The sequence below is a fragment of the Neodiprion pinetum genome, chromosome 3 (assembly GCF_021155775.2).
Source record: "Neodiprion pinetum isolate iyNeoPine1 chromosome 3, iyNeoPine1.2, whole genome shotgun sequence".
Classification (NCBI taxonomy): Eukaryota; Metazoa; Arthropoda; class Insecta; order Hymenoptera; family Diprionidae; genus Neodiprion; species Neodiprion pinetum.
Genome location: NC_060234.1, coordinates 17,723,963 through 17,739,316, shown reverse-complemented (window position 1 = coordinate 17,739,316; position 15,354 = coordinate 17,723,963). Strand labels below are relative to the sequence as shown.

At 35.5% G+C, this 15,354-nt stretch overlaps 1 protein-coding gene across 4 annotated transcripts in view; it reads left to right on the top strand.

The window, feature by feature from the left end:
• The first annotated feature begins 4,321 nt into the window (after positions 1–4,321).
• LOC124213602 (diphthine methyltransferase) overlaps positions 4,322–15,354 on the top strand; it is a 93,203-nt gene continuing 82,170 nt past the window's right edge. For 2 of the 4 annotated variants that reach the window (XM_046615054.1, XM_046615055.1), the window contains exon 1: positions 4,322–4,633. Coding sequence is in view for 1 of the 4 variants with exons in the window: in XM_046615053.1 (XP_046471009.1) it covers positions 7,944–7,966 (23 nt within the window). In the remaining 3 variants the exon portion in view is untranslated. Of the gene's footprint in view, positions 4,634–7,855; positions 7,967–15,354 lie in introns of all 4 variants that reach the window. The other 2 variants (XM_046615053.1, XM_069134202.1) reach the window with 2 other exon arrangements.

Sequence of the window (15,354 nt, the reverse complement as noted above, 5' to 3'; positions counted from 1 at the left end):
TGTAAATTTGGAGTACAAATTGCAGGAAGCGCACACATTACTTTGATAATCAATACATACATACGATTCAGGTACGTTTTTAAAATTATTATATTATATGCCTAGTGTTCTCCCAACCGTTCGACCCGTGGTTGATACAAATTTGTAAATTTGCAAAAAAATATTTAAACCACCCAATTACGCCAATTGCATAACCTCCAAATCTGGTCATAAGGTACGGCTCCGGGTCGCCCAAATATCGCTTGAAAAAAAAATCTAAATCGCCTAAATTGCGACAATCGCAATACCTCCAAATTTGGTCGCATAGTGGCGCTCCACGTAGCCCAAATCGCGATTTATCGCTCAATCTGGCAACGCTGGATGAATTCGAAATTTTATCAGAGTCAAAAAGATGCCGATGCGGTTCGAGTGATAATCGCTTCTCATTACTTCTTGATTGTTTATGAGGATTCCGACAATTTAGAGATTTGATCCTGCCTAATTATCAAAAAAACTGGAAAAAACCGCAGCGTATGCTCCGTAGGTCATGCAGACGGGCGGGTGATTCGATATTGCATCCGAAACAAAAAGATGCCGATGCAGTCCGAGTGACAATTGTTACTGAATATCCTCAGTCAACGGTCTCAAGGTGGAAAGTTTTGTGCTTTTATTGAATAGAAGCTACAAGAAAACACAGAGGTAGGGGAAAAATATAAATATACCAAATTAACTTTCTCAACAATTTCAAACCTGGACAGGACATCACTGTTAAAAACGATTTTTAATTTTCAATATATTTACTATACAAAAGAAATGCAAATTTACGAATTCTGGTTGTGAATTCACAAATTCGTTGTTGCAACTTGAATAACTATATATTTGTCTTCAAATTAAAATTTTTGATTTTACTAAAATTTTTAGAAAAACACAAAGATGTATTTTGAATTTAATAATTTTTGCAGTAAATTTAGTGTATTTATGATTTGATTAAACAGTAAATGTATTGTAAATTCATTATTCCGTATCTGCATAAAATTTCCAACGCAGTGTAGGAAATTTGATACAGAAATTTTCAACAACAGGACTCAGACAACAGACAGGTAGGTACAGTTATTGTCAAACGTTTGAAAGAAATCTTCCCTACTTAGAAAGGAACGCCATTAGCCGTGAGATCCCAGAAATTCATGAAATTTCACAAAACGTACAATTTATATGTGGTTCAAGTTTGAAACGTTAATGCCACAAAATATGTGCAAGAAAACTGTGTTATCCTGATATTAAAATTGAAACTTTTGGTATTACAGATAATTATTAGGGTGGTCCTTATTTGGGGTGTTGACGAATTCCGATAAGTGCGCCCCCTAGACACGTTTGAAATAAATTAAAAAAAATGTGTGCGAAAACGGAGCGCTGTAGTCCAATTAGAAGACGTGCCTATAAGCTCGTTTTGTTTTTCATTTGAATAACATGGGATTTTCAGACTACTTCAGTCATTATGTTTTTGAGTTGTCCCCATGAACGCAAAAAATTCTTTTTTCACATAAATCTGTTGTTCATGGATCTCGGAATATCGTAAAATCTTTCCCGATCCAAAAAAACAGACGGCGATCAAAACATTTTAATTTTAATTATTACTTTTTAAAAAAGTATAAAGTATAAACGATGTGTTTTGAAATACACTAATTGAAATACATATTTTTTCCCACATGTACAATTATTTTTTTTTACAAACTTATGACGTAGATAAGACTGCCTTTTAATTGGTGAAATACTGTCAAGCACCAAGCGGCTAAAAAGAGGTATCCTCACGTTGATCAATTTGCCGTCGTGTATAATATCAGGGGGATGGGGGGGCGTAAAGGTTGTGATAACGACTTGTGGAAAAATATACGCGTAGTTGTACCCATGAACAACAGATTTATGTGAAAAAAGAATTTTTTAAAACATAATGATTGAAGTAGTCTAAAAATTCCATGTTATTCAAATGAAAAACAAAACGAGCTTAGAGGCACGTCTTCTAATTGGACTACAGCGCTCCGTTTTCGCACACATTTTTTTTTCATTTATTTCGAACGTGTCTAGGGGGTGCACTTGTCGAAATTCATCAGCACCCCAAATAAGGACCACCCTAATAATTATACATCGTATTTTACTGTTTTTACAACATTTGAGTCTTTAATTAGACAATTTTATTTGTGATATCTCATTGTGTTAATGTTCTGAACTTCCCCCTGTCAATTTGTGTCAACTGCAAAAAATATGCTGATCCAGCGACGTGACGCAGTATCTGGAAAATATCGAAAGACAATTGCTTCAATTAACTTCGTATATGCAATGTACAATTTCCAATATGACATATTGAAATAGCTACTTCACTGGATTGATTGTTTTTCTGATCAAACACTCTGCTGAAGATTATTTTATTCCAGTTGATTGTTAATTTTTTTATTTTTTGTATAAAAATACAGGGCTACTTATCGGCATCATTTGTCGAGAGAATCATTTTCTTCTTTTTCTAAATACTCATCCGCTAACACACTTAAACGTGCTTTAATTTTGACTATCCATCCTTGACGCTCAGTTTCGGACTCATTGACTCGCTTGCTCTGTAAGTCTTTACTGGAGTTACTTTCTGCCAGAATTTATAGATTTGACCAGCGACTCAAAAGTCTTGTTGGCAACAGTACCACCCAACTTTGCCAAGACCATTTTCTCCTTTTCACCACCCTTGCCACTTAATCTTTAGATTCTGTTTCCAATTAACAGCAATTTCACATTTAGTCGAAGTATTATCTGTAAACAAAAATAGTAAAAGAATTATCAAAATATAACAATATGATTAGAAAATCAAGATGTCAGGTAAATAATGCCGACAAAGTCAAAAATAAACAGGTAGTCTTCACTTTACAAAATTAATTGATCTACCTCGTGAAATGGATCGACGATTGCTGCAAGCCAGATGACTCTGTACCATCGACATGTAGCATGGCTATGCAATCCCAACATGAAGGCCTTCGAAAAGTGTCCGCTAGATTTAGACAGAGGGAATGAGGTGGGGGTCAATTGCCTTCTCTCTCTATCATATTGCTACGCTTACGAAAAGAAAGAGACGGAAGTTGACCGCCACCAGTGGCTATCTCTTTCTACCAACTGGCCGTATTCTACTGGCCTAAGCGTAGTCCATACTATATGTCAATGTTCTGTACAGATCCTTTACCATCCTGCAATGTATAAAGGGCATTGGTGATGAAGACGTTGAACTATAACAATGCTGTAATAGCGACTTTGTTGATGTGGTGTAAAATCAACAATTGTAACATTTATACAAACCATTTTAAATATCTGTTTACAGGTAATAAACGGATAGAAACAATTTTATTTGACATTTTACTTGACTGTATGTGTGACAATATTACTTCCGAAAGCTCTAATCAGCTCCAATGCTCCAAAATGGTTGGAAGTAATAGTAATAAAAGGAATTGGAAATAACGTTCCATAATTCAATCGGTACAGTGAGTACAGTCGATAGAGTAGAAAAATGCGCACGCATCCGGTAACGCATGCATTTCGTTCTGAATTATTCGATGGTAAATTAATGTTTTTAATATATAATAAAATTTACCAAATGTTGAGATTACTACAGACGTGTTTCCCAAACGATTTCCACTTAAATGCAGATAAAAATTATTTTTTCTTGTTTTAACTAAGCCTGCTAACTATACGCTCAACAGACTTCTATTAATCAAGAATAAACTATCATTTCCTAAGCTATAAAAATACATTCCTAAACTTGCCCAAACAATTTCCAAACAACTGCATTGATAAAAAATCAAGATAGTTTTATTTACCTGCCAAGTATGCGGAGCCTAGCTTTGAACAGCTGTACGTGCTATGACAAAATGCGTTTGTAAACAATACTTTCAATCAGTCAAAAATAAGTGCAATGTTCATTAAAACCTAATATTTCTCTTTACGAACGAAATGCGTGTAGGGTTATAACGATTATTTATTTGACATGTCAGACAAATTGTGAATCCTAAACTGGGGCTGCTTGGGCACATCAAAAGGGTGCACAACATTATTAAATTACTTATTAAGAATAAAATCCAGTTTATTCAAAATGGGTGATTGAATCAGGTTGTCCATCGCATTTTAATGCATAATCGGTACTTGGCGACCCAAACTACTGATTGTGTGTCTAGCTGTATTTTTACCAACGATTTCCAGTGACTAGCCTCTGGAAATTTCGGGAATTGCCGTTCTGACGTCACACAGATATATACCCCCCCCCCCCCACCCCGGCTGTCTCGTACGCATCCACCACACTTCTATTTACACGTGAGGCTACCTCCAGTAGTACATGCTCTAACTTCTGTAAATTATACGTCTGCTAGTTTTCCAGTCCAAAATTCGAATGTCGCGACGTGTTATGAAGAATATAATACAACCTTGCTTGAGATTGTGAATATTCATGTTCATTTCTGGTAATTTATTATTGCTATCCGATTTTGGATATTTACTTGTGTATTGCTGTGCGTAGTACCTTGCCTTCTCATTCCCGGGTTTCGTGGATAGATGAAATCTGTTAAAGAATTATCTTACGAATCGTCTTGGACGTATGAAATTGTCACGTTTGAAACTTTTCGTGTATAAGGTAATGTCACAATAATACTATCTGTGCTATACATGAAATTTTTTCCATTAGTTACCTAACCTAATAGTTACAACGCAAAACTAACCTAGCTTATTCTTCGGCCAGTAATCCTCATCGGTTAGATCATCACCGAAACATTTTCTCCTTACGACACTCTATGGCCTCCTAAACAATCATTTTCCGTTAATGTATTCGTAATGGCAATTGTCTGTGTGTCATCGTATTTTTTATTATTTAAGTATATTGTTCCTCAAAGTATTCGTCTTGATAATTCGTTACGTTTATTCGAATAGCGTTTGAAACTCGGTCGGAATTATAATTGCTATTTAACTGTTCAGATTTCACTGAAAAGCTGATAGCAATCCCACAGACCAGCCCCTAATGACTGTGTGATACTTACGAGGGTTATCATTCGATGAATCAAATGTGATCTAAGATTTTTATTGTGAAAGTTATATATGAAAGATGGATCAAATCTTTGTATACAATTCTGTGATTATTATTCAGGCAAATAGTTTAATCTTGCACCAATGGCTTTCTTCAACTGTACTGAAAAGATTTGTAGGAATTACGAAATTCGAATTCCAGTAACCTGCACACAGATTGGTCTTAAAATTAATGTTTAGAAAGTTCTGTACCATTTGGATGAAAGAAATTGATTTTTTAACTAGATATTTTTTTGAAGTTTGTGAGTTGAAGAATGTCTCCATAAAGCTTGAAGTGAAAAATTAAAAAGTAATCTAGATATAGATTACTTTCAGAGACCAGTATTGTGTTGCAAAAAATCAAAGTTGTGCATTTTATGTGAGGAGATTGGTAAGGAAAATTAGAAGGTGGAATCGCAACTCAAGTTTGTGCACAATATTGATTAATATTATTTATGTTACTATACAAAACCTCAGATGGACGACGTACATAAATTCCAAGTATTCAATAGTGGAAGTTGTATTTCTTATAAATGCGTTGCGCTTATGCCGGTATGTGATGGGTATGCAGTGAAATGCTGCTTACCTTGAAAATCACAGACAAAAAACATAGTCATCTCAACGAAAAACTATCTAAATGGTAAATATTATTCTTAAAAAGATGTTTGTAAAGTATAAGGATCTTTGTCCATATCGTTTGTGAATAACAGTAAAAAATGTTAAGTGTTTTGCATGAGGTTTCACACATAATCCTTGAGCAAATGCTCACAAAATACTTTTTTGGAATTATACAATAGCGAAATACAATTCAGTTCATTTAGAAGAAGCGATTACATTAAGTAAGTTGACAGAAACCTTTCGTTTGAAGTTTTTTTTGTATTTTATTAGTTAAGACTAATGTTGAGAACCATTGGTCAGGCCTGTGTATAAGCATAGGCTTACCCCTCTTACTGCCTACCCAAGAAGCGCTCACCAATCTCCTTAATTCATGGTTTTGCCAGTAACTACCTCAAAGTTATCACTAGGTATTAGAAAAATGATACACTCCGTGTTATACTTGCAGATAGTTTATTGTACAGACTTGTAACATAGGATTGAATAAAGAATCTGGCTGTACCAAGCCTAAAATGATACAGAAAAGACGATTAGGTAGCACATCGTTTCGCTCAAGAGCGAGCAGCAATGTGAAGCGAAAGGGAGGATGAAAGCTAGGAAAAAGTTTATCATATGCCTCTGTGGTAGCTGATTAGCTGTGAGTATTATGATTTCCATTCAATATAAATAGAATGTAGTTGCAGCTTGGATGAATCAATTTTGGTCAAATTTCAAATTATTGAGAACCAAATATAAATTTTTGTAGAGTTAATAAAAGTTAAAAATATTGTATTTTACTGGGTTGTTATTCATAAAAAGACTTTTTGACCAAACTTAATCGTTTAATACTTTGGGTATATTACATAGAAACTTGCAAGCTACTGAAGTAATTACTTCAATTTACCAAAATTATTCAAAAGCCACAATTTTAACATTTATTGGTTTTTTTTTAATGGTTGCTGACAGCCAAGGTGAAATATTATCAAGTAAGAATGTATTTGTTTTCATGTTTTAGAATACTTCAAAAGAAGAGAAGAGAGGGCTTCGGTAGATGAAAAACATTTTCGAGTATATCTTTCACAAGTAGCCCCACCGAATCAGAATAATAGGTGGTCTCCCCATGTAGAGCTCTATGATTATATTATGCCAAGTAAACGATAATGGCGTCACTTTTGCAGATCGTATTGTTGAAAGTTTGATGCTCAGCGTGGTTTAAAAACAAACAAGGCTTGGCGAATTAGCTTGTGCAAAATCAAATCAGCTGAAGATCACATGTGTACGCTAACTCACGTGTAGGGATACATTGAAAAATACCTACTGCCATAAAAAGAAAGTAATTACAGGATAAATTTATCTGAGTCATGCGACAATATAATCAAATCTAATGATACCTGTGAAATTGAAAGACAAAGTGAGATAAAATTACAGCGGCAATTCAGCATTCTTGATGCAACCTTTAGGATATTGTTTCTTCATAAGCCAAGCTTCAAACCTTTCACTATGGAGGGTAAAGTTAAGGAGGACAATCTCCGTCTATAGAAAATGTCCGTAGAGTACATATGAGATAGCGTTGCTGTAGCAAAAGGGACGCATTTAAAGAAAGTGCGAAGAATTAGAGCAGGACAGAATCAGACGGAGAAATATAGATCCATTAATAAAATGTATCGCTAGAAAATTTGAACTTCTGGATTGAAATATTTACATACAGATAAAAATTTTTAATTAAAAAACAGTAACTTTTTATAACACAAACTCTAATCATATTAATCCACATATGAAAAATAGAGCACGTCCATAACCTGCATACTCCATACAATAACGTCTTGTGGGTCTTGTGGCAAGTTTTCAGGTTATATTGAGTACATTTTCATTTCACTACGTCAGCAGTTCACCATGCATTTAGGGTACTTTTACGAACTAATTTAGTCTACAACTACTTTTATATTTTCCGACTTCCATTTGTCCTTCACTTCATCTATAACGGACAAGTTCAGATTGAACCCTTGTTGCTTATCAGCGCCTTTCTGGTGACTTATTGAACCAATATTTGCTGCTTTTTGGCGGACAGTTTTCCAGTTGAAAACTCATGAGATACTTCTCCTTACCTCTACCCTCCATACCATGGGCTTATACACAAGTCTGAGTACTCCTATCCCTTTATCATTGAACGCCGTGTAACTGACGTGAAGCCTGTGTTTCTTAGTTTGACTCGAGCGTTGCAACCTCGGAGGCCAGTTACTATAATATTCCAGGATAGTTAACTCGAAAAGTACAAAATATCTACAAAACGGATGGGCAAGCCAAATTTTTTAGGGTAAGTACAGGGTCATTAAAGATGCCTAAATCCGCCAACATCCAATAAAATTTCCTGGTACTTCGTTCGCTATCTTGAAAAATAAGAAATCGATATCTCGGCTCCTACTAGTTGGATTTGGGTTTTTTTTTTTGTTGTACGAAAAATATTGTCCATAACTTTTGATTGAAGAATTTCTTAATATCTGCAAAAGAAAAAACGTTACAATAAAAAAAGTACCATTAAGGTGCCGCTGACCTGGATCTAAAAGTTGTAATCGATCGAAGCGCCCTCTGCGTAAGTTTTCTCGGTTCCAAACCATTCGAAAGTGGTACTCTCCACCGGGGAGTAGCGCAACACAATATTAGACAAAACGCGGTCGGTAAAAGGCCTGAATCTGAGTCGGTAACCATACCACCAGGATTGACCCGAATTTTGCATGCAAATGATGACGTCATGTGTGTAGCGATTGCATCACGACCGAACTGATTATTTTGATAGTTTTACGGTGAATATAGCAAATTCAATTTATTGTTCCGTGAAACACCCTTGAATATGGGACATTCTTTGACGAATCGGAGAGATTTAGATAAAAATCGACCGACACAATTTTGATGTAGCTTAAAATTGTTTCACGGGTTCTATATCGAAAAAATAGGGATACGTATTCGAGGATTTTTTTATTTTACATATTTCGTAACATAGAGGAGATCGAAAATTTGATAATTTGGTGTTTTCTGGCACGGAGAACTCATTTTCAAAAATTCATAACGCCGGCTCTCTTTGAGCTGAAAAGTTCGTTTTTTCAACCCAAAGCGAATAAAATAAATTTTAATGCAACAATTGTTTCATTTACGAGTATTCCGAAATTTATATTGTTATAAATAATTAATATGTTTAAATCGATTTTTAGCTATTGCCTTCACCTCGTAGCGAGTTCTCAGCACGACCATCGTATTCTCCATCAATTCAAAATACGTTATGGATGAAAAATTTGACGTAGAATACGATGGTTGTGCTAAGAACTCGCTACGAGGTTGGGGCAATTGTTAAAGATCGATTAAAACATATTAATTGTTTATAACAGTATAAATTTCGGAATAATCGTTAATGAAAGAATTGTTGTAATAAAATTCATTTCATTAGCTTTGAGATGAAAAAAACGAACTTTCCAGCTCAAATAGAATCGGCGTTATGAATTTTTGAAAGTGAGTCTTCCAAGCCAAAAAACACCAAATTATAAAATTTTCGATCCCCTCTATTTTACGAAATATGTGAAATAAAAAATCCTCGAATACGTATCCCTATTTTTTCGGTATAGATCTCGTCAAAAAAAATTTCAGCTGAATCAAAAATGTGTCGGTCTCAAAGGTGTTTGGTTGTAAAAGAATGTCCCATATACATTAAAACATATCGCGCAATATTAATTTTACACAGCACGAAGTATTTTCAAAATGATTTCATAAATATCACCATTCACCATTTGTAAATATTTGGAAATATGTTCGAAAAATACTATTGAAAGAAAACGGGTACGAATCGTTGTGGTCTCGTTTTATGAAGTTACGCCATCGGTCGCCCCCCCCCCCCCCCGCCCAACTCCGCTTCTCCTTGTCGGCAAACTTGAATGGTCATGTTTATTTTCCGTCCGTGCATTACATTGTATTCGATTATTCGTTCAGTCTACGGATAGTGACTGTGCGCGAGAAAAAAAAATCTTTGTGTCGGCAGACGACTGTGCTCGAACATTTTCTATTTCCAAAATAAAGAGTATTTCTCATTCTTCTTCAGAGGTTTTCTATGAGGTACATACATGATTATCTCTGGTGAGTATTTATACATATATATATATATATATATATATATATATGTACACTATACAGTTGTATAAAACGTGCACCCCGACTTACGTTTTTTTCGACATACGCCGTCAATGCCGGAACGACCCATAGCGTAACTTCGGGGTATTACTGTATTGGAATCATTCTGGAATTGTACATCGCTTGTTACACACAACTCTACTGACAATAATGAAATAATTTTATGTTCGAAGCTATTTTACTAGTGAAAAGGGTTTCAAAAAATGATTATATATAATATTGTAACACTTTATTCATGTTACTATGGATATATGAAACAATTGTTGACATCGACGTTGAGGAGTATTTTTATACCCTCTGAGATATTAAATGCAAGGAAATAGTATCTGAGATTCGAGGTAACTATGAAGCTGCGGGTTGTACGAAACAGTTCCTTCTCCCGGTTGATGGGAGTTTCTAACATCCTTTGCGAAGTAATGTAATTCGAACATAGTTCACCACTCCACGAAGATCTCCTCGCGGCATGTGACATTGCGTCCGTCCAACGGTTACGACGGATTATCCTGTAAAATATAAGCGTGTTCATTTGGTTGTTTCGCTTTTTCAATGCAGAATCCATAACATGATTAGTACTTGTCGATAAAAATATACTTTGGCAGAGAATTCATGCTCTCCCCTCCTTATCATATAAAGACACATACAAATACATGGGTCCTCTTCTGTTCTCTTATAACCATGTGTCCGCGCCATCTCACTATACACAAAAATGTTGAAAGGGAGTGGTCGAATCTGATGAAATGGAATAGTGTGATTAAAAATTTTGATCATCTTGAATAATCCGAAAAGTTGAGATAATTCTTTTAAAATTAAGATATTCATTTTTTACGAATCACTCTAAATTTCACCGTGTTCAATATTTTACTACCGATAGCAGATATCTAACGTATGGTCGTTCGGAATGAATATGAATGGGAAATTCCTCGTCAAACCCGACGGATTATTTGTAATCGGAAAGATTTTTTACAGAATGTATAAAATGGTAGAAGCCTCGCCAAAAAATGGTACCATTAAACAATTCGTTCGTTAATAACAATTACAATGTTCAATGTTTCCGGATAAACCAAAGTTTTCTACGAAAGCTTAGCCTCCCTGCTCGCGAATGTGCTGTGAATCATTTTTCTACGTCAAATAGAACCGGAGATGAGATATTGATTCTTCAAGTTTACTGCGCGCCCATTTTGCAACAAAATTGAATGACTCGGCGCTTTCGGAAAAAAAAATCGTAGAAATAGGTTTTGACTTTTTATGCTCACATATCACTTCGAAAAAGCTTTCATTGTTTTGGAAAATACGCGGTCATTTTTTGTCAGAATGATATTTCTGATTCAAGAACCTAAATTTCGTTCCAACTGACTTTTTATGGTTTATATGATGAAATAATAACAGTCGTAATATTTATTTTCCTTAAGATTTGAAATTTCTCGCATATTTGCATCGTACTTAGGGTATATGTCAACACGTGTAAATTTCTCCTATTATCGGAAAAGAAAATTACCGTACGATTATAATAATTGAACTCTCCGAGCATTCGAATCTAGGCTCCGATAAAATTGTGGTATTCGCAACGAAGCATTCAGCAATTCTTATGTTCTGCACACTCCTAACGAAAAATCAAAATGATTATATATGAAGAGAACAGAGAAAAGAAAATTTGAAACACGTATACAATTTGGTTACTCAATATTTTGAAAAATGTATAACAGAACGACGATCGAAACAAATGTCAAAAAAACGACGATCTTTCGAACGCCACTCTTTCGAAGTAAACGTAAACAAGACGATTTGTTTTCTACATTTTTTTTCTATACTATGAAAATGCCGGAAGTCCCTCCCCACTCCTCAACGGTGTACATTTTCGTAGAAATACAATGAGCATCATGGGTACAGTGAGAACAATCTGGGGCGAGTGTTTCCATACTTATGAACGGTAGTGTATATTCATTTGAAGAAAAAAACGGCAATTTCTCAAATAATAAATTGCAAAATCTGAAAAAATTCACGCAGAGTACCTTTTAGTAGTACTTTGATTTAACCAATTATGGGTCGAAAAAAAAGTGGCCGAGTTGACGGAGAATCCTTCCTTTTCGGGTTAAATTCCGAAAATATTGATTTTTGGAAAAAAAGGTGAGAACCGAAGTTGTTCAGAATTTGATTATCAACAAGTTTGTTGCTATTCATTTATGCCATTAAGTTGAAAATAAACGAGATAATGGAAATATTTCGAATTTGCCGCTTTTTTCAGGTTTAATTCCAAAAATCTTGATCCTGGAAGAAAAACTGTAAGAACTAAACTTGTAGAGAATCAAAATTGATACAACTTTTGTTCCGACGGTTTTTCTGTAAAATCAAAACCGGCCGAGTTATTCAAGAAAAACCATTTTAACCTAAAAAAACCATTTTTCGAATATACGCATAAGCATGATTTGGTCGCCACTTTGAATTTACACTCCCAGTGACCCCCCCGAGACAGCTGTGAAAAAAAAATTTTCGTACAAATTATTTACAAATTAACCGGGGAATTTCGATATCAATTCTGACGATGACCCAAGAAATTAAAAGGTTGATCGAAACAGAAATCCGAAAAAATTAAATTTCCATTTCTTTGAATGAAAAAAGGCGTTTTCCCGAAAAATTTCTTAGGAACTTTCGACTCCAATTTTGACAAGGATTCGCCCTGTCAAGTATTTGCTGTGAATTACGAATCACCCTGCATAGCAAGTGCAGATTTGGCAGGATTCTTGTAAATGATATGTATAATTGCATAACAGAAATTTGCAGTATAAAACACTTACCATTGCAACGAACGATTCGTTCGTCGGTGCGTCAAATTTAACCTTTTTTCGGTTCAGCCGTGCGACGTAACTCATCCATTGTTGCACTCGCAAGATTATTGTTGTTTGTAACAAATATCTGTATACACACTGGCCGAGTGAAAATTTGCACGTGATTAGAACTTGTGACACGGCAAATTACCAAAACACTCGCGTTTGCTTCGTTCGCCGCGAAAAGTGAATGTGGACGGTACACGAGGAAACGCAGAAGTGACGGCCGCGCGGATAGTGGGGACAGTGGGGTGTGAGGGATAGTACTCGGAATCCGAAGAAGTTGATTCCTTCGAGAGTTCCAAATTTCTGTGAAATCTTATAGGATTGTGCCGGATTTGATGTACAACAGTAACACATACCCTGACTTTTCGTAGGTCGTATACGATGCAGAAACCAACCCAAAACTCGCTAGCGTATCCGTAGCGTATACCATCTACGAGAAGTCACGGTATGTAGTTTTATAACGATTTCCACCTAATGAGTAACTTTCAGGTAGTTCGTCTAATGTAAAAAAAAATTTTGGTAGCATCATTCAGAACTAGGCGTAATTGACAAATGAAACGAAGCAAATAAAGTATGAAATCCTTATTTGTTGAGAATTAAAAACAGAAAAAATTGGCAAGCAAATTCTTCATCAGAATTTTAACAAGGATCGGCCCTGTAAAATATTTGCCACGAATCTTGAACCGTTGTATGCAGTAATTTTATGTATGTACAATGACATAGATTTTTTGCGGGATGTATTTCTAGTATTGTTAAACACATCCGGTTCAGAAACAATTTCGCGTATGTATTAGGGTAATCTTTAAAACAGGCTCGGACGATTATCAACCGGCCCCCCCCCCCCCCCCCCCCTCCATATTTGCTATAAATAAATAAATATTGGTCTGTTCAAGAGCACAATTTTTTATCTCAACCCTAAACACTCACGCCTATACTTGCGTGTTTCCTGCAATTTCGGTATTTATTTTACTGCCGCATCTAATCTTTCGGTCAATAATCTGTAAGTATGACAATTTTGCGGACATTGATGCTACTATTAGATGAGGATATCCGGAGCGTATATGGGGCATTCTATGTCAATTATTCGCCATTTATATCTGCCTTTTCGACGAACAGGAATTAAAGGATAGGTATTTTCGTTTTTGTTAATGATTTTCTATCAAATCGATGAAAAAAAGGTAGATTTAAGTGGTGCGTACTCGATGTAGAATGCCCCAAAACCCTTCAATAAAATAAAAAAGAATAATTTTCTTTGCGGAACTACGACTCAAAACGAGAAAAGAAACAGTATGTTATTTTAATTAATATCGGGTTTTGGAAAAGCCATGAGCATTTAAAAAAAAATTGTGCGATATTTTGATAAATTTATGGTGTTTGGATGGGTTGAGACAAACATCTAAAATATTTCAGAAAGACTGCTTTTGGCAGGTACAAGAAAGTGTAAAATTTTCAATAGAATAAAAATTGGTCGAGGTCACGGGTTGGTCGGTTTCGCATGGAATGCCCCGTTCACGTATAGTCGGGCTACGTGCGATTACGAATAGTTACCGCGATTGTGAACTGATGTTACCATTTCCCAACGATGCCTTATAATATGCACGAATTTCAAAATCTAACGGTTATTCTGAGTGAGTTGTACATTTTTTCGTATCCACCTAAAAGCCTATGCTCTCGTCGGCACTGCAGATTGTTGCTTTAGCAGAAACATAGGACGTGTGCGTATTACCATGTCATTTTACCATCTGGTACCGCTTCGGTCGACTACAGCGCTTCTGGAGGTTCAACGTTGAACTAAATTACAGACTTCTCGTGCATCAGAACGGGCGCCTGTCACCTGAAAATCGCCCGCACAAATCGTGCCATATTTATAGAAAACTGACTGGTGCTATAGGTTTTCCCGGATTACGTGTGTGTTTTTGTACGTCGGTATCTCCTTGGCAAAAGTGAAAGAAATTCTGATATCGTACAAACGGTGAATATTCAACAAGTCGCTAGCCCGATCGGCCATGTTTGACGCGACGTGATTTTATTGAGTTCATCATTATTTTTATTAGACGTTATCAATGATCTGCGATAGTAGTGACTGAGATACAGACGTACAATTTTATTCAAGCTATCTTTTAAAAATTTTCCCAGTCAGATTCATATCCCCGTTTTATCAGGATTTGTGCGGGCGATTTCCCCGCTTCTGACGTCACGAAATATATATAGGACATGCCAGGTCAGCGGCACCTTAATTCATGGTTACGACTGTTTATTGTCATATTGCCCCCTTTTAATTTTATCGAAAATTTTTTTTAAATAAAACGAGGACTCAATTTCCAACAATTTTCACATAATCCATTTTGTCATTTTCAAACAAACTATCCTGGACTATAAATGCATGCCTAATAATAGGCCAGTCAAATAGAACTTGAAAATGGCAAAACTGATTGAAAAGCCAAATTTTTTAGGACAAGTAGAGGGTCATCTGAGATGCCCAAAAACACCAAAATCCAACAAAATTTCCTTGTGCATCGGCAGCCATCTTGAAAAACAGGAAATCGTCAATATCTCAGCTCCCATTGGTCGGATGTTCGATTTTTTTTTAGTTTTTTTAGAGAAAAATATTGTCTACAACTTTTATTAGAAGCATTTCTTGATAGCTGTGAATGAAAACGTTTTACGATAAAAAAAAGTGCCATAAATTAATGTCTAATAA